At 41.6% G+C, this 27,262-nt stretch overlaps 1 protein-coding gene across 4 annotated transcripts in view; it reads right to left on the reverse strand.

Annotated features, from left to right (window-relative positions):
• ZFX (zinc finger protein X-linked) overlaps nt 1-24,388 on the reverse strand; it is a 41,593-nt gene extending 17,205 nt beyond the window's left edge. For 2 of the 4 annotated variants that reach the window (XM_041000183.1, XM_041000182.1), the window contains exons 1-3: nt 24,200-24,384; nt 12,889-12,977; nt 9,241-9,810 (exon numbers count right to left, since the gene is read on the reverse strand). In XM_041000183.1, coding sequence (XP_040856117.1) covers nt 9,241-9,810; nt 12,889-12,949 — 631 coding nt within the window. In that variant the 5' untranslated portion in view covers nt 12,950-12,977; nt 24,200-24,384. Of the gene's footprint in view, nt 1-9,240; nt 9,811-12,888; nt 12,978-24,199 lie in introns of all 4 variants that reach the window. The other 2 variants (XM_041000185.1, XM_041000194.1) reach the window with 2 other exon arrangements.
• Between the last annotated feature and the right edge of the window lie 2,874 nt (nt 24,389-27,262).

A 27,262-nucleotide genomic window follows, 5' to 3' on the forward strand; every position in this document is an offset into this window, starting at 1 on the left:
GATGTGACACATGCTTTTCCTCCTATGATTTACTTTCCTCATTCAGCTACCATGATCCAAGCTCTTACATCAGTCCTGCTCACATCTCTTAATCCTTTGCCAGAGCCACTTGTTACTCTTAATGTGGAAAATGCCAGGCTCGAGCCTTGCTTTCCCCACAATCACTGCGTCGGTGATCTCATTCTGTGGCTTACATTTTATCTACAAGGCAAGCACTCCAACTTTACATTTCCACTCTAGACCTTTCTTCTGAATCCAAATTGTACACGTATAAATATTAATTCTTTGCTCAAATATCATTTTCGTCAAATTTTAACTATACTCATAGTCCCAAATCCTTACAGTACTTTTTTGTACCCAAGCATGTGTACCGTGTGACTTTTATGCAGACTTCGAAATTAAGATGTTGTCTATTGCGTGTATTCCCCCACAATCTAAAAATAATTTCAAAAACCAAATAAAAACTTTTGGGTATAAGTCTACAATTATGAACTCTCCCTTGTTAAAAAAAATCCCCTGTGATACTGAAGGGTAGTGTACTCCCAAAATAACTAACTGTTTAAACAGGAGAAACTAGGCAATTGAGACATTTTTTTAAATTGCTTTTCAGACTTTTGGCGAAAATCAAATATTAAAATTTTCTATTTTTCAGGAGCTTTTATATATAGAAAAGCTAATAACGAGGTCTCCAGTAAATTGTTGCTTGGCTCATTATTGGTATAATTTACATTGCACAAAAGTCCCCATTTAAATTTGTAGTATATTCACTTTGCTGTATAACCAACACCACTACCCAACTGACCTCTCCACCCCTAACCAAAAAACACCAGACCTATTAGTAGTCAGAACCCGTTCCTCCCCAGCACCCCTTCCCCTACCCCATTTCCTGGCAACCACTAACTACTTCCTGTCTTTGTGGATTTGCCTATTCAGAACATTTCATATAAATGAGTCATATAATACTTGGCCTTTTGTGCCAAACTGAATATTAGACTAACAATTCATTAATTTTACAGTTGATGTTACCAGAATGCCTGCACACTAATGCTAGATAAACACAAACCTCTTGTCAAATTTTATTTAAAGATGCCCAAGGTGACTGCAGCTAATAACATACTACATGCTTGAAAATCACTGACAGATTTTTAAGTGCTGCCACCACAAAACTGTATGGGATAATGTATATATCAACTTGATGTGGCTATTCCACAATGTACACATTTCAAAACATGTTGTATAACCATACATATAAACAGTTTTTGTCAACCACAACTTTTTTAAATAAGAAAATATGAGTAAATGGAAATGTGGATGGGTGTTCAACACATCTCTAGAATACTCCTAGTGCGGTAAGACTTCTGTATCAGAAATATTCTCATTTAATATGTATTATTTTAATTCTTATGTTTTACTACTCTTATCAAATGCTTCAATTAGATTTATTTATCTTTATTGGAAAGAGATATACAGAAAGATCTTCCATCCACTGGATCACTCCCCAAGTGGCTTCAACAGCAAGAGCTGAGCCAATCCGAAGCCAGGAGTCAGGAACCTCCTCCAGGTCTCACACATGGGTGCAGGGTCCCAAAACTTTGTGTCATCCTCCACTGCCTTCCCAGGCCACAGCAGGGAGCTGGATGGGAAGTGGAACAGCTGGGATATGAACCAGTGTCCACACAGGATCCAGGCACATGTGAGGCGAGGACTTTAACCACTCAGCTATTGTGCTGGGCCCACTACCAAATGCTTTTTAATAATGCTGCTAGTTATTGTTTCTATGCAACAGCTCTTAAAATCAATTCAGACTGCATTGATCCTCAGAGTCTATACATGAAATACAGTGGTTTGAATTTTACGTTTGCATTAGCTCCCTGAACTGCTTTTTACTGTGTGCCTCTCATGACCAAGATCACACTTATTTGAAAACTAAAAACAGATCAATTGTTAAAAACATCTACACTGAACAGCCAGGTCACCACATTCTCCATCACTGAGGTTTAATTATATTGTAGTTGTGCAGTGCAAACAGCTCAATGCAACAACTCAGTGGGAAAATCTTTAGCATGTCCAAATTATCTTCTCCTCTGACAATGATTTTGCCTTCTGCCCAGCCACAGACCAAAGACCAACTCCTCTTATTCAGTCTTAAATTCAGAAAAACTCTACTTCCTAAATGTAGAACGAGTCAGGTTCCACCCACTCTACCAATACAGTCTTAAACTGTTATCATTGGTTTGTTACTGAATTACTATAAAAAGTTTCTCAAAATGCACTTGATATTTCTGATTTCACTCTTGTATCTGTACTCAGCACTGCCATTATCTTCCTAAACCATGAATCTAAAGCAGGTTATTATCAATTTGCCTAAAACTCTTTTAACAGCTTTGCACATCAAAGAGCTAAATGCTTTTTAATATATTCAAGGGTCTTTGTTTTAGGTCTTCCTGTTTTGCCAACCTTATCTCCCATTTCTCCTGCCTTCCGCACCAAAAATATTACGTGTACCCCAAAGAATAAGTCTAAACACTAAACAATCTTCCCCATCCCTCCCTTCCCTTTCCTCCTTCCTCAGCCACATACTTAATATTTTATTCACCCTCCAAACTGAGTTGATCCTTAAGTATTTTAAAAATATTTTCTTTCAGGCCCAGAATGGTAGTCTAAAGGTTAAGGTCCTCACCTTCCATGTGCCAGGATCCCATATGGACACCGGTTCTAATCCTGGCAGCCCCACTTCCCATCCAGCTCCCTGCTTGTGGCCTGGGAAAGCAGTGGAGGAGGGCCTAAGGCCTTGGGACCCTGTACCCACATGGGAGACCCAAAAGAGGCTCCTGGCTCCTGACTTTGGATCAGCTCAGCTCAGGCTGTTGCAGCCACTTGGGGAGTGAACCATTAGATGAAAGATCTTCCTCTCTGTCTCTCCTCCTCTCCGTATATCTGACTTTCCAATATATAAAAAAAAATCTGGGGAACAAAAAAAAACTAGCACTTTAAAAAAATCTATTTTTTTCTTTAAAAATCCTTACCTTTGAGAAATAAATACTAAATATTTATGAAAGAAATATGCAAATTGTGGTTCAAAATAACATAGGGAGGAGGGAAATAGATAGGACATGAATTAAATGTAGTCACATCTTTCACTGAGCTTGTATATAACACTTTGGTAGCACTTATCTTACTCAAGGATACCAAAAATTTTTCACCATTTCTTTCAGTGCTTCCAAAATATTTTGCATATATATTTATATGCCTTTTCATGCTCAACTGTACTTGCCCATTTCTGTCTCTTTTCTCTACGACCATGGACTCAAAAAACAAGAGACAACACTGTATGTCTCTTAATACTGAGCAGGTTCCCAGCTCATTATAGCTGCCCGGTCAATGGTTCTGAATGAACATAGTCCAAAAAAAGTAAACAAGGACAAGTGTAAAAATAAAGAATCTGTATATCATTCCAACAACAGTTTTTAAAATAAAAAACAACATTTGTGAGCTATCTAGGTGGCTTCTGCTAGGATGAGTTACATAAAATGTTGAATCCAGGGCCAATGTTGTGCCATAGTGAGGGAAATCTCCACTTTCCACACTGGCATCCCATGTGGGCAGTGGTTTGAGACCTAGCTTCTCTACTTCTGATTCAGCTGCATGTTAATATGCCTGGGAAAGCAGCAGAGGATGGTGCAAAGTCTTGGGACCCTGCACATCCACCTGGGAGACCCAGAAGAAGCTCCTGGCTTTAGTCGGCCCAACTCCAATCACCGTGCCCATTCAGAGAGTAAAGTTGCAGGTACAAGGCCTCTATTTCTCATTCTTTCTCTGCAACTTTACCCTTCAAATAAATATCTTTTACAAAACATATTGAGGCTACCTCAATTATTTCCTAACACTGTTGAAATTCAGTATTCAATATCACTGTAAATTTGAGGAATCACAGAAATCCTACATGCCTCCCAAAAAACCAAGGAGCACTATTTATTCCAAGTTTTACTGCTCTATGATACTGACTTCATATACACACATGCTAACACATACTTTTAAATGCAATTCTGCATTTCAGTCAGAGCAATACATTTTACAATTCATTATCCATTCTTTCTAGTATGCCTTAAATTCTAGCAAACTGAGATTATAGGACATTAAAAAGGCAAACAGAAATTAAGACATACCACAACCATGACATTTTCTCATCCCTCAAGAACCTCCTTCTAGGGGGCTTGATGGCGTGACCTAGTGGCTAAGGTCCTCACCTTGAATGTGCCGGGATCCCATATGGTCGCCGGTTCTAATCCTGGCAGCTCCACTTCCTCTCTATCTTTCCTCCTCTCTGCATATCTGACTTTGAAATAAAAATAAAATAAATCTTAAAAAAAAAAAAAAAAAGAACCTCCTTCTAAAAGGCACCACTTTAATCATGATGCTCAGGGGGAAAGAAGTTAAAATTCACTGCTAAATAACTGAGCCTTAAGGGAAAACACTATCTAGCAGCAAACATTTACAACGTAGTATACTAACAGCTTTGCACGTTTAAACTTAGTCAATCCTCCGAACAACCCTACAAGGTAGGTACTATGGTCATTTCCATTCCACAGGAGAAGACAAGTGAAATACTGACAGCTGAGTATCTTGCACAAGGTCATTAGAATGAAGAAAATGTGTCCATGTCATGTTATCTTCTAAATGACTCACATGGAGAGAACTCCTTCAACCCAATAAGACATGTAAGTTTAGAAATGGACAAAGGAGCTCATATTTATATCTTTCTTCAAAGATATAAAATGGTCAATAAGCATAGGAAGGGAAATACAAACTAAAACCACAATGAAACTTCACAGCCACTAGGGTGGCTGTCAATAAAAGCACCAATAACAAGTGTTGCAGGGCATACAGAATCACGGCAACCTGACCCACTGCTGGTGGGAATGCAGAGTTGGCTGTGCAGTTTCGCAAGCAGGTTAAACAGCTACCATGTGACCCAGTAATTCCACCCCCATATATAAACCACTTCCACTCTTAAATATTCAACAGACAATTATGTCCACAAGAAAACTTGCACATAAATATTCACATTACATAACACACAAAGGAGAAGCAACTCTAACATCTATGAAAGTAATGAATGAGCTAAAATGGGGTGAATAGTCATTCAACAGAATAATACTCAGTAATGAAAGGAATGAAACATGACGGCTCTTCAAAAAGTTGGTGAAAATGCATATTACAAAACAAAAACAACCTATGCATGATTTCAAAAATATTTCACATCAAAATAAACTTACTTCCATTTTTATACAAACCCTTTAAAATATTTTATTTATTTATTTATTTATTTTGAAAGGTACAGTGATGGGGGAGGTGTGCAGACATCTTCCATTGATTAGTTCACTCCCTAAATGCCCACAAACAGCTGGGGCTGGGCCAAGCTAAACTCAAAGACTCCGGGTCTCCAAGGTGGTGGGTGGAGGGTAGGGAAGAAGGAACCCAAGTACTTGGACCCATCATCTGCCTCCCAGGTGCATTAGCAGGATGCTGGATTGGAAGTAGAGGCAGAACATGATCTCTAACACTCTAATACGGGCTGCAAGTGCCCCAAGTGGTAACTTATCCTGCAGTGCCACAACTCCTGCCCCTCCACAAATTTTCTGAAGTATACCTCCATACAAATTACAGCAAGAAAGAACCCTTAAAAACATCATGCAAGTATCACAGGATTTAGTCTACCTGAAATGTCCAGAATAAAAAAACCTATTGAAATAAAAAGTGGATTAAAGGCCAGCACTATGGAGCAGCATGTGATACCAACAACTGCAGTGCTGGCATCCCATACAGGCACAGGATCAGGTCCTAGATGCTCCACTTTCTTTCCATCTCCCTGCTAATGCCCCTGACAAAGCACTGGAAGAGGGTCAAACTACTTGGGCCCTTGTAGACACAAGCGAGACCCAGAAGTTGTTCCTAGTTCCTGGTTCCTAACTTCCAACTAGCCCAGTCCAAACCACTTGGGGAGTGAATCAGCGGATGAAAGTTTTCTCTCTCACAGCTGTAGCTAGGAGCTAGACATTTAACCTAGGTACTGATACAGGATATGGGCATCCTAACAAGTATTTTAACAGCTAGGACAATCACATCCTCCAAATTACACATTTTTCTTAAAGACTGATTTTATAGAGTTAGAGAAAGCTTCCATATGGTGGTTCACTCCCCAAATAGCCACCACTCCCAGGGCTGGGTTGGTCTGAACCTGCAAATAAGGAGTTTCTTCTGGGTCTCTCACATGGCTGCAGGGACCCATGACCGTGGGTCACACTCTACTGCTTATCCAGGCCATTAGCAGGAAGCTGGAATGTAAGAGGAGCAGCTGGGATCAACAGCCCATATAGCACGCTGGTGCCAGAGCTGGCAGTTTAGCCTGATGCCACCATGCCAGCCCCTACATTACACATTTTAAATGGGTCAATTTTATGATATATAAATTGTCTTAAAACTTACCCCAAAAAAGTTAATTCATCACTTAAATTAAATCTAGTTATCAAACCTCTTACCTATCTTCCACCTAACTTCAAATTTAAGACACAAAAAATTTCAACAAGTACTAGCATAATGACTTTTCACTGATCATGTTACTATGAGAGGCACCTAAAATATATTCTGTTGCCTGCAGTTGTAAAGCAACACCTGACTCAATATCACCAGATCATCTCCGACTTTTGCTACTGTACACACTGGTGTCTCACAAAATGGAATCTTGACTGTCTACCTTCTAAATGAAACTCCAGGAGCCTGAATTCAGACCACTTGCAAAGTGATCAGAGTCTCGCAGCTGTCTCAGATTAAAGAACAAAGAAGCTGTCTGAGTACCAAGTAGATAATCCAAACACTCCATCTCAAGATAGCATGAAAACTCAGTAAAAGGGCAGAAGTACATGCTTCCAGAGGACAGGAACTGTCCATGGTATGCATACAATCAACTCAGAAGCAATCATTTCAGACTCTCATTGGTCCAGTGGTTTATTTCCTGTACCTGTGAAAATCAGCCAAAACTGTACTCTTCATTCTTCTTTTCACTGGTCAAAATGAGAATGCATACAAACCACTTCACCTAACTTCACTTCATCTTCTCAATCCATTGCAATTCATCTTAGATTTCCTATGAACTCGCTCTTGCTTTATTTAAACCATTTTCATTTAACACCAATGCAATGATCTTCTCACCAAAATCTGTTTTATCCTCTACAGTGCTGACAACATTCTAAAGAATTTCCTCCTCCTCCTCTTCCCTAAGCTCCTAATCTTCACAGGCTCTTCTCTGCCAACTTCTTAAAATACTCAAAGGGGCCAACAAATTAAAAAAAAATACTCAAAGAATTTATACAAGATACTCATTCTATAAGCATTCTTTGAGAACCATCATACACTTCCATATAGGATACTCTCTATATTCTGTTGTCACAAATACCTTCCTCTAGTCACAAACTCTCTTCAAAGCATCAAAATCACATTTTTAACTGCTTTGAAAAAAACATACATCAGATTGTTTCCAACAAATAATTCAAACTTTTTAACAGGTCCTAAATAATTTTTCACTACTAAATTAAGAAGATTCCTCTCAGGAATCAGATCTTGAGTCTGCATCTAATCTTAGGGTCATCTTTGAATTATCTTTGTCCTTTAGATTCCCATCTCCATTTTACCTGTTATCAAACCTCATCTATTTTATTTCTTAATCTCTCAATTCCAACTAACATCTCTTTTTCCTTTTATTAAAATACTCGGGATCTTTCTCATACTTGAATCATTTCAACAAATGTGCCACAAATCTATCACCTTTTCTTATTCCACAATGCTAGCAGGGATTACCTTCCTACAACAAATTCAAAAGTCAAACAAAACAACCTATTTTCGTCTATCAGACAGGTAAAACTGGTAATGAGAAACCTATGATTATTACAGCACAGGAAAATACAAATTTTTATAAATGGTGGCAGGGAAATGCTAAAACAACCACATTTGTATATATTCTTTGATCCAGCAGTTCTACTTACAGAAATATATTTTACACTTGATCCTAGCCAAAAGGCTAAGAAGCGATTTCTAGAAATGTATTTTAAAGAAGAGAGGGCACAAAAATAAATCCATCTTGAATTCCCATCATTCACAATCTTTTTTCTTCTTCTTTGTACATAATACTCCATTTGCCCACAATTTCTTCCTGCCAGCATGCCCTTCTTCATCTTGCAAGATTAGAACTCATTCTTGAATTCAAAGGTTAACTATTCCATCCTGTCTCTATGGCAATTTCCTTACGACACTATCACCATTCTCTCCTATGATAGACTAGAAATTCTACAGGCTCAGTGGTTTTCTGTACTTATTTGCTTAGTACATATCTGTAGCACCTATAACACTGTCTGAGTAAAAAAAGCTTTCATTTTAGCTCCCAAAAATTTTCATAAGGTCTTTCCTAAAATCCTGGTAGACTCCAATATGTTATAATAAAACAGGTATTAAATTAAAGCAAATACTCTTCAATGATGCTTATTATAAATTTATTTATTTGTAGTTTTTTAAGATATAAAAATTTTAATACTGAATCAGAACTGTAATCTAGCTAGCATAGATTTGTGTCTCTGGAAATAGTATTAACAAGAAGACACAGCTATCTTTCAGGATGCTAAGTTAAATGTTTCGAGCTAAGGTGTAATGTGCTTACTTATGCTCCAACATCCTGATATGAATCCATTATTCTCAAAATCATATTTTAATATGCCAGATCCCTTGTCCATGTTATATTGTATAAAGAGTATTTTCAATTTAATTAGGGGGAATGTGGAAGTATAACTTAGCAGTACTGTATATTCACAAAAATAAGTAGTTGGGCTATGAATTTTTGTCCAAGGTGAACTCCTTTTAAATTTCAAGAAAACTCTTAATGCTAATAGAAGCTGGTAAAAGCCTCATCATATTCTTCATGATTTTCAAAGTTAAGCTGCATTCCAGCTTTTGTCTCTCTAGAAAGACAAAATCTCATCTTCCTACTGTCTTCTGATGTAGAAACAGCACTTTACTCTGCACCATCTCACTTTGCTTAATTTTAAGTTAAAGCTCCAAACTTAAACAACAATGCAGGCAGTTCTATTGGGTTAATTCCTTCGAAATTTAAATCAAGAAATTTTCACTCCTGCTCTAAGTTACAAAAACGGCCTCCAAAAACATCTTTAACAATCACTGTGCCCCCAGACTTACAGGAGATCATAAGGTAGTCCTCACAGTTGTTTTTGTCATCATCTTGTTGGTCCACAGGGATCCCGTTGGCATCTATGACCGCTTCAGAGGCACAGTCAGCTACCAAAACTTCTTCTGAAACTACATCAGTGGTCAGAGGATCAGTGACAATTTCTGCTTCTACTACACTATCATGAACCACATGCTCAACATGTCCAACATCGGACACATGTATAGATTCACTTGTCAAGACATGTTCTGGCATAGACATTGAGGCTGTAGTAATGTCAGAAGCTAAAACATCATCTGGGACTGTGCAATGTGCTAAAGCAACTTCTTCAGTTACATCTGAGTCCAGCACTTGCTCAGGAATGATGACTGTTTCAGATACATCTGCTCCTTCCATGATATCTGGGCATTGGACATCTTCTATAACAACGTCCTCGATAACATCTTGGATAACAACTGAGTCTGGGTCATCAGGGACAAAGTTATGCACAGTTATGTCTGAATCCACAACATCTGAAACAAAAACAGTTTCTTGAACTTCCACAACAATTTGATCACCATCCATGTGTGCAGCATCAGCTCCTTCAAAACAAAAAATTAAAATGACAACTTTCAGGTAGGCATGCATGACATTTTAACTAACGTAAATGTTATTTAAAACAAGACTAGCTCTTCAGTTTTCTAAAACAGCAACAGATTTAAAAAAAAAAATAAAGACGAATCTATTTTTTTTACATATTAGAAAGACATTTTCAGTATCAGAACTTTTATATTCATCCCAAATCTCAGGAAAACAAGGTAACTGAGGCAATCACATAAGACATGCACCATGAAAGTAACATTTCAGACACACTAAAATCAAACCCATTTACGTAGGCACTTAGGGATCGTGACAAAAATTAAGTAACACATCTTCAGGAGGCAAACATGTGATTTTCCTTTATTATATGTTTTTAATTTCTGTTCCTTCTTGTTCCATCTTCTTTGTTTTTCTTCTTTCCGTGTTTCCCCTACTATTTCCTTTACTACCCCTTTCCATTGTCTTTCTCCTGTCACATCCTTCCTCTCCAACATCCTCCACGAATGACTGCAGAAATTCAGAATCATCCATTGAATTTGGGGCATAAAAGGATCAGAGAATATATGAAAAGAAAGCTACATACTGTCAAGCGACTTTAAAGAGGCTCTGTAAACTGAAAAGATGAATGGAAGTGCGCCTGCAGCAGCACACTGGCAAGCACAGGGAATCAGAGTGGGCCCTGTCCCAACTTCACTGGGGTGTTCCACCTTGATCCAGCTTCCTCCCATCCTCCCCAAACTGTAATGTAGTTCCTTAGAATGTAAGGAATCCTACTCTAGTCCACCTTGCAGAGAAGGCATGAAGGTAGAGAATCAAATCAATTAAATCAATGTGAGATTAAATGAATTATCCAAAATCACAGTCTGCATAGCATATTGTGATCAGTAAATATTACTCTGAATTAAAATGCTAAAAGCTGCAATAAAAATGATGCATCCTTACCAAAAATACAAAATAGGACAAATCAAATATCTTGACTCCTTGTCCAGAGAAAAGCAAAGAAGGTTTTATAAAATTTCTCCCCCCCCCAAAAAAGTTGCTTAGTAGGCTCATTTTTTATTGTGATTCAGACCAAGCTAAGTCCAAATAAGTGCCTAAGGCCAGGGCCTTGAGAAACAACATGGCTTTGTTTACCAATAAAAATGATCAATGGCCAAAGAACAGTAACAATTGTATGGTCTTAGGTCGGTTAATATTCACTTTATTCCCATCCAGAAATAATTGCAAAAGATGTTCACTTCAGCTTCTACACAACATCTACAATGCTTTACACTCTTCTGTTTTCAGCATTCTCAATGCCATCAAGGGATAGATTATTATAATCATTTTTGCTGAAATGAAGCTAAAGCATTTAGTTTCAAGAGTGCTGGTTATAAACTCTTAAATCAAGAAGCAGAGCTGTACACTTATAAGTTTTGTGACCTTGGGCAAGTCATTTAACCTGAGTTTCAGTCTCCTCATTAATAAAATGAGGACAATATTATCTGCCACGCATACCTTACAGGACTGTGGTGATGATCAAATGGGAATGTATGGGATGTGTTCTAAAAAATTGTAATAAGAGGTTTCATTATTATTATGACATGAAAACAGAGGCCCTGCCAGATTAAGTGACTTGCTCAAAGATAAACAAATACCTAAGTGTTAATGATCAGGACTAATATGTGAAAGCCCTTTTATATACCACTTTGCCCATGATTCAAGCTTGCTTGTTGCATTAAATATATTTTTTCTTCAAAGACCCTATTCTCTCTTTTAAGCACACATATTATTTCATGTTCCAATGAAGAAAGAATTTTAAGTTTTGCATTTATCATTATCAAACTGAAATTACTAATTCAGAGATTATCAACATACACACACATTCGCATTCGCGCACTGACACACAGAATCTAGAAGCTAAGAAAATCTGAAAAGTAAAAATCACTAATATTTACTTTCCTAGTAAATTTCTATTTAAAATAAAGCAATCTGATCATTGAAAGTCCACTGAAAACAACACATTTTATGTATAACAATACTAGTATGATGTAAAAAGCTATTTTGTATTATAAAATCAAATGCCATCAGCTTAAAATGTTATGTAATTAGGACCATGGATAACCTGAAATCCCGAATACTATCTTTTTCTGTTTTTAGGAGTTATGAATGCAATTTTCCTTGAACACTTGAGAGGAATAACAAGAGTCCATCTTCCACAAGCAGAAGGCTCCTTTTAGAAACTTGTGAGAAAGTGGGTAATAAAAGTAGGATGAGGTCAGAATGTCGAAGAAGTTGGAATTACACTTATCTGCTGGTTAACGGAGAACAGAGAAATGATATGATCATGTGGTACTTTATGAACTCTGCAACAGGACTATGTAAGAGAACTAAAGCCAAGGAAAATAATACAGTTATTGCTAAGAGAAAATGGCAGAACCTGTCTGTGTGAAAGCAGAATAAGGAGGAGCAGATATACACAACGAATAGTTTAAAGGAAGAGCCAACAGGACTTAGTGGAATAACTGGGCGAAATGAAAACTGAACAAGGAAAATTTTGCAAATGCTGCTGTTGTTACAGTTTGAGTGTCCCTTTTTCAAAATGCTTGAGAGCACAAATGTTTTAGATTTTTAATTTTCTAAGATGCTTGAATATCTGCATACACGTTGGGTAAGTGGGTATCTTGAGGCATCTTGGGAATGGAATCAAAGTCTAAACATGAAATTCATTTATACTTCATGTACACAGCCTGAAGATAAAATTACACAATGCTTTTAGTATATATCTTTTGACTACCACCTATCATGTGAGGTCAAGATAAGAAATTATCTATTTCAGGTGTTATTTCAGCACTTGGAAACTTGTGGATTTTGAATCATTGTAAATTTTATATTACAGATGATCAATATATGATGGTTGTGAAGGAGACACATTTTTTAAAGTGGGGAATAATAAATAATAAGTTCACTTTAACCTTTCTAGATTGGTAAGAGAACAAGGTATCTAAGTGTGACTGTGAGTTTGAGAGTCAAGCAATCCGCCCACATGATAACCAACTCCAATCACAGTAGATGGAAAGAGAACAGCACAAGTAATATACCTGTCGCATCAAAAAACGAGTTTGGCTCTTGTGGTTGTAATTCAAGTCCATCTTCATCCATGGCCTTTAATTCTCATCAGTCACAGATCCTAAATAGAGATGAAAGGGAAGCCAAATATTAGTGATTTATATATCAAAAATACATTTGCATTTTTGAGACACAAATTATGTTACAGTAAACATCTATAAAAAACACAGCTATCTAGAATAAAAGGGAACTTGGCTGATGTAACTGGGCATGTATGACGAAGCAAGGCAGATTAATCAGGTCAACTCTCCCTTTACACACTTCAAAGCATGCCTATCTTAACGAATTTGGACACAAACAAAAACCTTTGTAATCACCACTCAGATCAAAACAGAAAATATTTCTAGGATCTGCAACTTTTTTCCCTTAAAAATGTATTTATTTATCTGAAAGGCACAATGGTGGAGTGGAAAGGAGCAGTGGAGGAAAGGGCTAAGAAAGAGATCTTCCATCCACTGCTATATTCCCCAAAAGGCTGCAATAACCAGGTCTAAGCCAAGAGCCTGGAACTCCATTCAGATCTCCCACATGGGTGGCAGCGGCCCAAGTACTTGAGCCACATCTGTTGCATTCTCAGGCACAGAAGCAGGGACGTGGATCCAAAATGGAGCATCAAGGATTTGAACTGCCATTCCCATATGGGATGGTGGCACTACAAGCAGCAGCTTAACCAACTGCAGCAACACTGATCCCATGTCCAGAATTCTTTCTTCTCAGTCCATATACTACATGCTCTCACAAAGGGAAAATGGTTTAAGTTCAACTTAAGTGGCTGGTATTGTGGTGCAATCACTGCCTGCATCCCCTATGGGAGTACTGGTTCCAGTCCCAGCTACCCAGCTTCAGATCCAACTCCCTGCAGATGTAGCTGAAAAAGCAACAGAAGATGCAGAATGCATGGGCCCCTACCACTCCCATATAGAAGACCCAGATATAGAGTTCTTGGCCTGACCCAAATCTGACTATTGTGGCTATTTGGGTAATTAATTAGAAGATGGAAGATCAATCTCTCTCTCACTCTTGCTATGTCTTTCAAATAAATAAAATCCTTTTTCAAAAAAGTTCAAATCAGGGGCAGTGCAATGGCTCAACTGGCTAATTAACCATCTCCAAGCACCAATATTCCATATGGGTGCTGGTTCCTGTCTCAGCTGCTCCACTTCCCATCCAGCTCCCTGCTTGTGGCCTGGGAAAGCAGTGGAGGACAACCCAAAGCCTTGGGAGCCTGCACCCACATGGGAGACCCAGAAGAGGCTTCTGGCTCCCGGCTTTGTATTGACTAAGCTCCGACCACTGTGGTCATTTGGGGGATGAACCAGCAGACAGATCATCCTCTCTGTCTCTCCTTTTCTCTGTAAATCTGCCTTTTCAATAAAAATAGATTAAAAAAAAAAGTTCAACTTAACTATATAATGTACTGGGTGGGGGAAAGGCAATTTCTGCATGATTTTCGTATGACTTCTCCACATTTATGTACTGTTATTTTTCAACCAGTAAGGTGAACAAGGGTAAAAGTCAAAAGCGCATAATTATAGTAAACACCCTTTTTGGGATTTCTGTCTAACTTAACAATGACCTCTCTTAACTAAACCCTCTGATTCAGAGAAATAAAACCCCAGAGTGTTATTTATACTCTCCTGGCCACTGCTGACTGGTCTAGCTATAAAATGGTAGAAATTAATTCATCTTTGAGCACAATATCATAGTCTTAACTCTGATATTCTGAAACCATAAACACAAAATCATCTATCTTCCCAGGCACATTAGCAGGGAGCTGGATCAGAAGTAGAACAGCCAAAACCCAAAGTGGTGTCCATATGGGATACTCGTGTCACATGTGGGAGTCTAACCTACCTGGCCTCGGTGCCAGCCCCAATTTCCTCAATTGCCAAGTCTTCTCCTTGTTCTGTTTAAAGAAGCAACATTCTAATTCTTTTCCTACCATGGTAACTGCTTGCTACCCTGCATTTTCTCCCCCTTACTAGAGTCTTCCCCGGGGTTGTATATTTAGCCTGTTCTCTTTTGATTTATTTTTATTATGATGGCTTCAACTACTACATACAGAAAGACAACTCCCAAATCCATATACTGACACTACATCCATATACCTGACACTTTCACTGATTCTCTGACCTATTATATTCTTTTTCTTTATCCCTGGTTAGATACAAAAGGGTGACCAAATCTTATCACTATCACATAACTTCCCAGGAATCTGGCCTTTTCATGTTATTCCCAGGCACCACTCCCTCTCAGCTTTCTCAGTCCCTGTGGGATGAAAATAGCCTCTCTTAACTGGTCTTGCTCCTTTATGCCACACCCACAACAAATGATTCGGAACTCTATACCAGTGAGAGCTGGTGCCAAGTACTGAGGATTCCTGAAATATTGGAGATTAATCCTACCAAAGCACTACTCTCATCATGGCACTATCCTATTCAAAACACTTCAGCAGTTGCCCAACTTTCAGGAGACTGTACAATATTAAGCAAAGCTACCAAAGTCCAGCATCTTCTACGACCTATACATTTCCTAACAGATATTTACACTTACACAGAAAGTACCTACTCACTATATCTTGATTAGGTGAGTAGTAACTGGTCAACAAATCATTATTTTCACTGATTAGTTTCCTTTCTTTTTTCTCATCAGAAAAATTTAAAGGTAAAAAACATCTTGGGGCCTGGCGCACTAGCCTAGAGGCTAAAGTTCTAGCCTTGCAAGTGCCAGGATCCCATATGGGCACTGGTTCTAATCCTGGTGGCCCTGCTTCCCATCCAGCTCCCTGCTTGTGGCCTGGGAAGGTAGTCGAGGACGGCCCAAAGCCTTGGGACTCTGCACTCACATGGGAGACCTGGAGGGAGTTACTGGCTCCTGGCTTTGGATTGGCTCAGCTCTGGCCATTGCAGTCACTTGGGGAGTGAATCACCGGACGGAAGATCTTTCTATCTCTCCTCCTCTCTGTATATCTAACTTTCCAATAAAAATATATCTAAAAAAAGATTTACTGATTTTTTTGAAAGGTGGATCAAGAAAAAAATGACATCCTTCCACCTGCTGGTTAACTCACTAAATGACCACAGATCTGAAATAGGCAGAAACCATGAGCCAGGGACTCCATCCGGGTTTCCCATATGGGTTAACAGGAACTAAAGTACGTGAGCATCACCTCCTGCCTACCCAGACACATTAGCAGGAAACTGCATCAGAACGGAGTAGCTGGGTCTACGGCCATTCCACCCTCAACACTCTGATCTTGGAAGCTAAGCAGAGTCGGGTCTGGTTAGTACTTGGATGGGAGAATAGAGTAGCTGGGATTCAAACTATAACCCTGACATGGGAACTTTAGCCCTCTGCACAACACATGCCCAAAACACTCCTTAAGACCATATTTTTCTTGCTCAAATAAGGAATTGTCAAACAAAATGCAATCTCAATCTAGTTGTAATAATGAGTTATGTTCGGCACACTGTGCCAAATTACCAGACCAGCACGACTTTAGGAAATGTACATCCTTTCAAACTAGCTTTCAGTTATGTAAAGCAGCTCACCCATGTTAATAAAGCATTGCCACTAATCTTAATAATTTGTCAATCCTGTTCATTACAAAACATTCTAAGTGAATGAGTAAAATTCCTTAGATTACACAAAGAAATCATATAAAAAATTCCATAAGGTAAGCTAAAAAACTAATCCACAGATTAATCTGAAAATTCTTTTCATTATATATAATCACCAATCTCTGGTATGCAGAATATGAAAATATTCATAAACCATTAAGCAAAAAGGACCAAGGATACACACGTGCAAGACACAGAAAATGCAAATGGCTAATAAATATATGGAAGAAAAAGGTCAATCTCACTAGTAATCTAAGAAATGCACAATGAGGGCCAGCAATGTGACATAATAGGTTAAGCCCCCACCTTCCGTGCCAGCATCCCATATGGGCACCTGTTAAAGAGTGCCAGCTGCTCCACTTTCAATCCAGCTCCCTGCTATGGCCTGAGAAAGCACCAGAGGATGACTTAGTCCTTGGTATCCTGCACCCACATGGGAAACCTGGAGGAGGCTCCTAGCTCCTGATAGGCTCAGTTCCAGCCATTGTGGCCATTTGGGGAATGAACCAAAGGATGCAAGAGCTCTCTTTTTCTCCTTCTCTTTCTAACTCAGCCTTTCAAATAAAAAATAAATATTTTTAAAAAGCAATTAACAAGGAAACATAAAATGCAAACAACAATGAGCTATCATTTATACCAAGTTGGAAAAAAAAATGGCAAAATTTAATCTTTTGGCAGAGATCTAAAGAGAGACATGCCCAAAAAACATAATATGGCACTTGGCAATTCCCTATAAAATTGACAATGCTTCTTCAATGTAGTATTCTAAAATAATCCTGAAAGAACCCTGTATAGCAATTTTCCCAGCAGCATTATCTGAAACTGCTGAAAACTCCAACTAGCCTAGTGATCCCGTCATGAAGGAACAGAGAAACAAACCCCAGTATGAAACGACAGAACTAGATTAGTAATGTTCAAACTTCTTGGTCTGAGGACTACTTTAAGCTCTTAAAATAAACATGCCACAAGTTTTTAATTAAAAAAAAAAGTTATATGGTTCTTATATTGCAGTTTTTTGTGCCAGAAACTGTGACATTGAAAAAACATGCATTAATCCATAGAATAAGCCCAGTGCGTAGACACGTAAGCTTTTTAAATTTTTTTCACAGCAAAAATAATTAGTGAAAAGAGCAGCACTGTTTAACATTTTTGCAAATCACTTTACTATCTGGTTTAATGGAGAACAGACATAGATCTCACTGTTTCTGCTTTTGATCTGTTATGACAGCATGTATGATACAGCCTCTGTATAGAAGAGAATGTGGGCAAAAATGGAAAATAATAGTAATATGAAAACAGATATCTTTAAAAAGACTTGTAATGTTTATTTGAAAGGTAGATTTACAAAAGCAGAGAAGGAGACACAGGAAGACGCAGCAAGAGCAAGTGAGCACAAGCAATATCTCCCATCCACTGGTTCACTTCCCAAATGGCCACAAAGGCCAGAGCTGAGCTGATCTGAAGCCAGGAGCCTGGAGCTTCTTTTGGATCTCCCATGCAGGTGCAGGTGACCCAGACACATGCATCATCTGTTGCTTTCCCAGGCACATCATCAGGGAGCTGGATAAGAAGTGGAGTAGCCAGGACCCAAACCAGCAGCCATACAAGACGCTGGCACCACAAGCAGAGAGTCAACATGCTATACCATTGTGCCAGCCCCACGAAAATAGTTTTGCTCTCATGAACCCTCAAGAAACTTGATTATCTACAGTACACTCAACAATCACAGAACTATCTCCCCATACAACATGCATCAATCTCCAAAATACATTAAATGAACACAATATTTTAAAACTACACACACAGTATCATAATCACTCACATAAAGTTAAAACACACCAAGGAACATTACATTTCAAGATGGCGTAAAAGAATAATACCCACACAAAGCAATGCTTCATCCTGCCTCAGTTTGGTAGAAATATTAAGATATGGTTACTTCCACTGAAAATAGAAAGGAATAGGCTGGTGGGGGCGCCCTTTAACTCCTGAGCAGGCCAACATCTGGCTTACAAGCCATGTAAGGTACAGCAAAATCATTCAGTCTGGCCTTGCAAAGGCAACCACAGGAGAACTCCAAATTCAATAAATCCATAGCAGGCTAATTTTTCAACTGGTAATCTTGTATGGGTTGCAAATGTTATAAATACCTAAGTGGCCCTTGACAGAAAAAAGGTTCCCCACCCCTGCACTGGATCAATGAGATTTTATAAGTAAACCAAAAAGAAAATGCAGCTAAATTATTAAAACCTTTAGATCTGCATGATATTTGCTTTTCCAGAATTTTAAAATATTTCCTTAGAACCTTTTTCTTAAAGTTATTTATTTTAATTGGAAAAGCAGAGTTACAGAAAGGGAGGGAGGGAGGGAAGAGGCATAAAGAGAACAAGGTCTTCAAGCTACTGGTTCATTCCTCAAATGGCTGCAACTGCCAGAGGTAAGTTGGTCCAGAGCCAGGAGCTTCTTCCTGGTCTCCCACATGGGTGCAGGGGCCCAAGGCCTAGGGCCATCCTATGCTGCTTTCCCAGACCACAAGCAGAGAGCTGGATGAAAAGTGAAGCAGCTGGGATTCAAATGGGCACCCATACTGGATCTGGCACTGCAGGTGGAGGCTTAGTTTGTCACGCCACTGCAGAATACATTTTTAAAGGTCTTAAGTGTACATACTTAAAGGCTTCAGAGTTTCCTTTAACTATACTTCCCTTTAAGTAAATAATAATAATAATAATAATAACTGTTTTAGAAAATGTTTGGAAAAATAATCTGACAAGAATAAGAACAACCTGGTCATATGCCAATCTGACAAACCATGTGCACTCGGCCCCTGGGGCCCTAATAATGACGTAATCTATGTGTTCCTTGACCAAAACACCCATATTAACTAGAACGCTCATTTTGAGTATTTGGATATTATTCAACGACCTGAAATTCTCTGCACCCAATAATTGCATTTGACAGTGACCATGTACCAAGTACTACTCAAGAGCAAAGATGAGTGAGAAACTGTCTTTATACTCATAGTTTAAGAAAAAAGAATAAAATGTAAATACATCATTCAAGCAAAGATGTCTACCCTGCTCCACAACATGGAGAAGTAGGAAATAGCCTGGAGAAATGATGGGGTCATTAACAGAAAATAGCATTCATGTTTGGCAGTTACAAAAAAAGATTTTCAAGGCTGATGCTATGGTGTAGCAAGCTAAACCTCCGCCCGCGCCATCAGCATTCCACACGGATACCAGTTCAAGTCCCAACAGCTCCACTTCTGATGCACCCCCCTCGCCACCACCACTCCCAAATGGCACGCAGGATGGCTCAGATGCTGGGGCCCGCATCCATGTGAGGAAACCCTGAAGAGGTTCTGGTTCCTCCCTTTAGACTAGCCCTGCTCTGCAATTTGAGGAATGAATCAGAAGATGAAGATCTCTCTTCTGAGCTCTGTTTTTCAAGTAAAATAAATCTTACAAAGGGGAAGTGATGGTTCCCTGACACACGTCCAGTCCAATAGCAAGAACCAGTGCGCCCAGGGGTTTCTCCTTCTCCACACATCCACTCCAACCCATTTTGTGGCCCACCTGGGTCTCTATCCCCCTCGGCTTTATGTTAAATATTAACACCAATTTTAAAAATAAAATAATTTTAAGAGTAAGAGGTGAGCAAGACAGGTGAGGTTTTTCTTAAGATGGGCAAACGTAGGCAAAGTGCAAGAAGAGACAAAGGCAGCAGCCAAGTGGCTGTGGCTGTGGCTAATGGGGCACGAGACACAGCACCCACAGTCCTTGGCCAGAAGGAGGCAGGCCACAGCGCCCAAGGCAAAGGAAAAAATGCCAGGAAGCGCTGCAGGGCTCCAGCCACGGACCCTTCCCAGTTAACTAGATCACATAATCAGCTGCAATTTCAAGAACTGGTTGAGTTGTTCAAGAGTGCAAAAGAAAGTGTGGAAGTGCCAGTGTATATAAACAATCCAAAAGATTATCAAGGACAATAGAAGTCTTAATGGAGCTAGAGTAAGCAATCACAAAAGGCAATATGTAACAAAAATTCGCAAGCATTTCCAGGCATATTTTTTGTATTTATCCAAAAAAGAAACAAATTAAAAGCTAACAAACACTTCATTCATGCAAGATGACTGGGTAATAAAGTGCTCCATCAGGTTTCCAGATTACCAAAACCTACCCTTTTAGGCAAAAGAATTCAATATACGAAAACTAGTCTATCTTCTTAACTGGACAACTTGAATCTAACTTAATCTTCATCAACACCCACTGTTGGTGTGTACTTTACAAACAACAGCTTCTGGGGCAGGCACTGTGGCACAGCGCATTAAGCCATCACCTGGGGTGCCCACAAGCCCTAGTTCTGCTTCTGATTCACCTTCCTGTTAATTGAACCTTTTGGATAACCTAGGATAATCTCCCCATTGGAAAATCCTTAATTTAGGAGGTGTGCTAAGTTTGGGGAGAGTAGTCAGCTCACCCCTTAGAATGCCTGCTTCCCAGCCCAGCACAGTAACCTAGCGGCTAAAGTCCTCGCCTTGCAGGCACCCTGCGTACCGGTTCATATCCCGGCGGCCCTATTTTCCCACCCAGCTCCCTGCTTGTGGCCTGGGAGAGTACTCCAGGACGGCCCAAAGCCTTGGGACCCTGCACCTGCGTGGGAGACCTGGAGGAGACTCCTGGCTCCAGATCGGCTCAGCTCCGGCCGTTGCGGCTGCTTGTGGAGTGTTCTTCCTCTCTGTCTCTCCTCTCTGTGTATCTGACTTTGTAATAAAAAATAAATCTTTAAAAAAAAAATCCTGGTAAGACAGGAGAGTACGGCCCAAGTGCTCGAACCAGGATGGAATTTCTGGCTCCTGGCCCAGCCATTTGGAGAGTGACCCCAATATGCTGTTCTCTTCCCATCTCTTTGTCTCTCTCAGTCAAGTTAACTATCAAAAAGAACAGCTTCTTCTTTAAACCTTTCAAAAAGAGCTTCTTTACAGCTCTTCTTTGTCTTTCTCAGCTGTCAAAATATAAAAGTAAGTGCGTCTTCCAAGTTTGCATGTACCCGCAAGCATCTCAACCACCTCAGCCTACCTTGCGACTTGTCTCCAGCCTCCAGCTGGTCTCCTGCCGCACTGTGAAAACACAATGTTTTAAACCAGAGCCCTTTGTGATAAGGAGTCACATGGGCATGCTGGTCCTCCCACTAAGCATGGCTGACTAACCTGTTGCAATCCGGAAAGGGAAACGCAGAAAGTGAGTATCTATGCTACCTATAGGCTTATAGCATAAAATCCTAGGAAACAAACCCCACATGTGCTACAGCAGCCAAATATTAATCAAAACCCAAGAAGGAAGGCTTGGCTTAGCCAACGGCCTTGGTTACCCTGGCAAACAAAACGGGGGTTACTTTCACCAGGGGGAAGAACAGGGATGCAAAAGGGCATCTGAAAGCCACTGCCTTTCAAACAACGGCTCTTCCAACCTACTTTTCAAAAGTGACTTCTTAAAATATTACCATAGGAATACTTTTACAAGTTCATTTCTCATTTTCATCAACTAACCCACGGCACTAGTCCTGTCATTTTCAGCTATAGCAAATGAAATGTTATAAACCACTCCTTATTTATTTACCATAAAAATTATAGCATGTGATCAGAAGATTATATGGCATGAGAAATTAGGTCAGAAAACAAGAAGTAGCTGTCCAGCAGAGACCGATCGCTCAAAAAAACAGTACGATTTGCTTAACTTCTCAAGGCTCTCGTAATCACTCTTGTGGCGAAAACTGATGAACGCGCTACTCTCCCAATTTCTCAACTCTGGAAACTTGCCTGAGCGCAGCGGAGGTGCCAAGCGGCTACAGAACACGGCTCAGATGTGGCTCGGCTCTGCCAGTGAGGGATCCCCTGCCGCGTCCCCCGAGGGAAAAGCCTTCCACTCAGCAAGCCAGCGCTTCGCCAACCTACCTCTCCTCGCCCGGATTCCTAGCGCTCCCCTCCACCTCCCTCTCCAGCCAAATCGAATACTTGCGGTTTTCTGAAGACGCTTCACCCTTGAAACGCCCTAACGCCACTACCTAAATCCGCTTTGGGAACCTCCAAACACCACTTTCTTCAGGAAGCCTTTCCCGGGACTCCAAATGCAAAAGCCAGTCATCGCTTGCACCTTTCCCGCGCCTCTCACCTTGAGTCATCTACCTCTGAACAAGGGAGCCACCCGCTGCCTGGCGGCAGCATCAGAACCCCCGCGCTCTCGGACCAGCACCCAGCACAGCGCTTCGCTAACACGGGGCTCCGAGTGAGCAGGAAAGTTCTACGCTGCAACCAAACCTACTTTAGGAGATGCAACGCCACCACAAAACTTCGAATCCAAAAAAAAAAAAAAAAAAATCAGAAATGCCGTGAGAAATCATGAAAAATGAGCCAGTACCTCACCACGTTTTTTTGCTCAAGAATAACACTTTGTCCTCTTCTTATTCCTCAGAGACAGAAAATTACTACAGATCACTGGCGGCTTAAGCGCAGCTTTTCAAGAAAAGTTGTTTCCACACAAACGCCAGCAAATGCCTCCCTCCCTGCGAGTCTTATCCTTCCGCTTTCGTTTTGTGCAACTCATACTTTCTCCCTATTGGACAGAAGACTGGTGGGAACTTTCCCACCCATTTTTATTTTCTACTCAGACACACGAGAAGGCAATGAGTGGAGGAAAACAACCGCACTGAGAACACCCTAAAAGCCACGTCACACTCCAACCACAATAAATTTCCCGGGGTCCCATCTGCCTTGGGGAAACGTTAAGAGTGCCTGGGGGCTGCCAACGGCTGCAGCAGCCCTCCCGGTGAGGCAAACTCGGGGAAAAAAAGGTGCGGGGCACGGGATGCTGAGGGGCGACAAGGTCTGGCGCCCGAGCGGCGGCGCCGACCGCCTGCAGCAGCTCAGCTTAAACGCAGCGGAAACAACAGCCAGTCACGGGGCTGCGGGAGGCAGGGCAGGAAGGTGGCGCTGCCGCCAAGCGCCTAGAGCCCGAGAACTCATCATGGCGGCCAGGGCAATGGCCGCCGTGGGGAGCGAGCACGCCCCTCCGCGTGCTCACGCCACTGCGCAAAGGCCTCCGGTGCCCGTCACCGGCGCCGCCGCCGCCCGCTCTCCCACCCCCCCTCACGGGCTGTAGCGGAATTTTTTCTCAAGACGCCGCCTTCAAGATGGCGGCTCCCCCTCCCGGCAACCCCGTCAGTCGTCCCCTGCAGCAAGCGCCCGAGCCGCCGCCATCTTGTCCCCCGTCCCTCCCCCCCTCCTCCGATATTTACATAGCGAAAATCGGCCCGGCCGGCCTGCGGCCTTCACCTCACGCCTGCAGCCTTCGCCTCCTCGCCAGGCCTCACCCCCGCTCAGTGTCCCGCGTCGGCCGCGACGCCGATCGGCGGCCCTCAGTCGCCTCACGGACCGCCGGGCGACCCTCCCCCAACCCCCGCCCGCTAACAGAGCGCGCCTCTGCCGCCGCTCGGGGCAGCCGGGCTCCTCCCCGGGCCTAACTGCGGCCTCCTCGGGGCCTGCTTGGCGCCGTACGCCACGCCGCCCGGCCTAGCGCGGGAGGGCGCCTTGCGGGCCGCCGACCAGGCCAAGACCAGGCCGCCTCGAGCTCACTAGGCCCCACGGCCGCCGCGGCACCCCGGGACTCACCGGACTGGCGTGCAGACGGTTGCCGACGGTGGCGGGTGCTGCAGGCCGGCCTTTCTCTGGAGCACTGGGCCGGGCTCCGGCTGGTGGGGCGGGCGGAGGGAGGGAGGAGGGGCCGAGCTCGGAGCTGACAAAAAGCGGCCCAGCTCCCCGGCACGGGCCCGCCGTCAGCACGTCACGTCACCGCCCGGGAGAGAGACCCAGGAAAATGCGGAAGGGTAGATGGGCCCCCTCCTCCGCCCGGAGGGTCCCCCTGGCGCCCCGGGTCGGCAGCGCTCACGCCCGGCGCCCGGGGAGCCCACTGGCCTCGTTGCGGCGGGGTCTCGGGCGGCCTGAGTCTCCGTGACAGCGCCCCCCTTCTTTCCACCTCCTCCGCGCTCCCTCCCGCTGCCACACGCGCCGCAGCCACCGCCTCGGCCGTAAAGCCCGCGCGGGGCCGCGGTCGGTCGACCCCACGGAGAGGCAGGCGGCCGGGCTGCCCCCCACCATGGCTCTTGGGCCGCGGCCTCCCCCCGGGGGCCTCCCCGGAGACCTACCGCCTTTCGGTGTGTGTCCTGGCCCAGGCGCTGGCCCTCAGTTGTTTGCAGGCCCTCAGACCCCCGCCCGCAGTAAATGTGTTTTCTTCATCCTGCTGGATGGGGAAGAAGATAAATTTAGCAACAACCGCCATTCCCTGCCCTCACGTTAAAAAAAATTTTTTTTTGGAAATAAAATCAAAATTGGCTTACCAGTCTAAATCGAAGTGTGGGCCAAAGGCGGGATGGGGGGGTGAGAGAAGAGCTGTGCTAGCACAGCTACCAAGACGTTGACTCTCTCAAACAAAACAAATGCTCGGTCGGAGAGCCAAACAGATCTTATAAGCTGGGACGGTGGGAGATGTGAGGGGAAAAGTTACACTTTGCAACAGGCTTGGTACATCTCAATGGACACGAATCTCCCACACATGCCTTGTTTATACTTGTCTTGGATAATGATTTCATTCATGATGAACTCCGCATTCTTTAACAAATATATTATCTTAAAAAAAAAATTTTAGGTTTTGCTTATTTGAAAGTGTTGGGAGGAGAAACGGATCTGTCCGCTGGTTCACTCCCCAAATGGCTGCAACATCCAGAGCTGAGCCAACCAAGACCCAGGAACTTAGGGGTTTTTCACATGGATTGAGGGGGCCTAAACACTTGGATCATCCTCCTCTGCTTGACCAAGAAGCATTAGCAGGGAACTGGATTGGAAGTGGAGCAGCCAGGCCACAAGTGCTACCCATATAAGGATTCTGGCATTGCAGGAAGAATCATAAGATGCTACACCGCAAGACAGTCTCAGTATGGATGGATGCATAGAAAGATTTTTTTTTTTAACTAAACAAGCCTTTTAAAGTTTATAGAGACTTGGGAGAAAAGGGGGAAATGTATTTTGATTAGAGCACTTAACAACTTCAAATGCCTGCACTTGGCACTTCCTTAGTGTACATTTTTTACAGTAGCTTCATGCTGAACTTGGGATTCAATGTTGAAAAGTTGCTAGGGCTGTTATTGTACCACAGTGAATTAAGCTGCCTGTGATACCAACATTCCATATTAGCCAGTTCAAGTCCTGGCTGTTCCATTTCTGAATCAACTCCCTGGGAAAGCAACAGAAGATAGCCCAAGTGTGTGGGCCCCTGCTATCCATGTGGGAGATCTGGATTGGAGTTTGGGGTTGTGAGCTTTGGCCTGACCCAACCCCAACTCTTGGGGCCATATGCGGATAATTGTTTCTCTCCCTCTCTCTACATCTACTTTCAAATAAAGTTTTAATCCAAATATCTGACTTGCTACAATTCTTCAGAATGTTAAAAGATATGATTGAATAGTACAGAACATAAAAATTACACAGCAAATAACATTTCAATGTAAAATCTTAAATAGAGGTCATGTGTTTTTTTTTAAGTTGTAACTTTAAATATATATATATACCAGAATGTAAGTTGTCTCTTCGCTCAGACATCTGGCAATCATTAAATACAAAGAGTAGGAATTTCTGGAAGCTGTGTTTGTAAAGGCAGGTAAAGCCTCAGCTGTGATGCTGGCATCACAATGGGTGTCAGTTTGAGTCCTGGCTGCTCTTCTAATCCAGCTGCCTGCCTGGGAAAGCAGCAGAAGATGATCTAAATACTTGGATCCCTGCATCTACATAGGAGAGACCTGGAAGAATCTCGCGGTTTCAGCCTGGCCCAACCCTGGCCATTGCAGCCATTTGGAGAGTGAATCAGCAGATGAAAGATTATTGTCCCTCTCTCAGTCTCCACCTCCCCCGCCTCTCTGCCTCTCCCTCTCTGTAGCTCTGCTTTTCAACTGAATAAAATAAATCTTTTAAAAGAAGAAGAAGAGAATTAAGAAGAAGAAATCTGAGAATGTGATTTTTCTCTAGGATAGTTTTTTCAGTGATTAAATATCCTATCAAAGAATGACAATGCCAGCATGTCTCCAAAGTTTAAAAAACTTTCAAAACTAAGCAATGGTGCGTTTAAAAAAAAAAAAAACAAAATGGAAAAAAAAGCAGCTTGTGAAACTTCATTTCAAAAAATTGATAGGCAGTATTTTTAGTGCTTCCCAAAGACCTCCAATGTGTCAAAAATGGGAGTCTCACATTATCCAGACAACCATATAGGTAGCATATTCAAGACACAAAAACCCAACTTCAGTATACTTGGTTGTTTCTCCATTATTATAATCCAATGACTATAAATTCACCAATGTAAACATTTAAATAGTTTCCATGGAGCATCAAGAAAAAAAGATGTGTCCTCAACTTAAAAGATCCTTGGTTCAATCGCCTCAAAGAGCGCCTTTCCTTATTCCTCAGACATAAAGTAAACCTAACTGGTGGACAACAAAGAAAGGATGGCGTAGTTCTATTCATTATATTAAATAAATCCTTACTAAAGTCCAACAAAGATTCCATAAACAATTGTACAAATAAGTCAATTATATATATGTGTATATATATATTTGAGTTTTCAAGAAAAAGAGGAACTCATTTGTGCTTTGTTAGTGGTAGGCCATGAAGAACAGCCTTAAAAGAACA

The sequence above is a fragment of the Ochotona curzoniae genome, unplaced genomic scaffold, assembly GCF_017591425.1.
Source record: "Ochotona curzoniae isolate NIBS_2020 unplaced genomic scaffold, NIBS_Ocur_1.0 contig_1274, whole genome shotgun sequence".
NCBI classification, from domain to species: Eukaryota; Metazoa; Chordata; class Mammalia; order Lagomorpha; family Ochotonidae; genus Ochotona; species Ochotona curzoniae.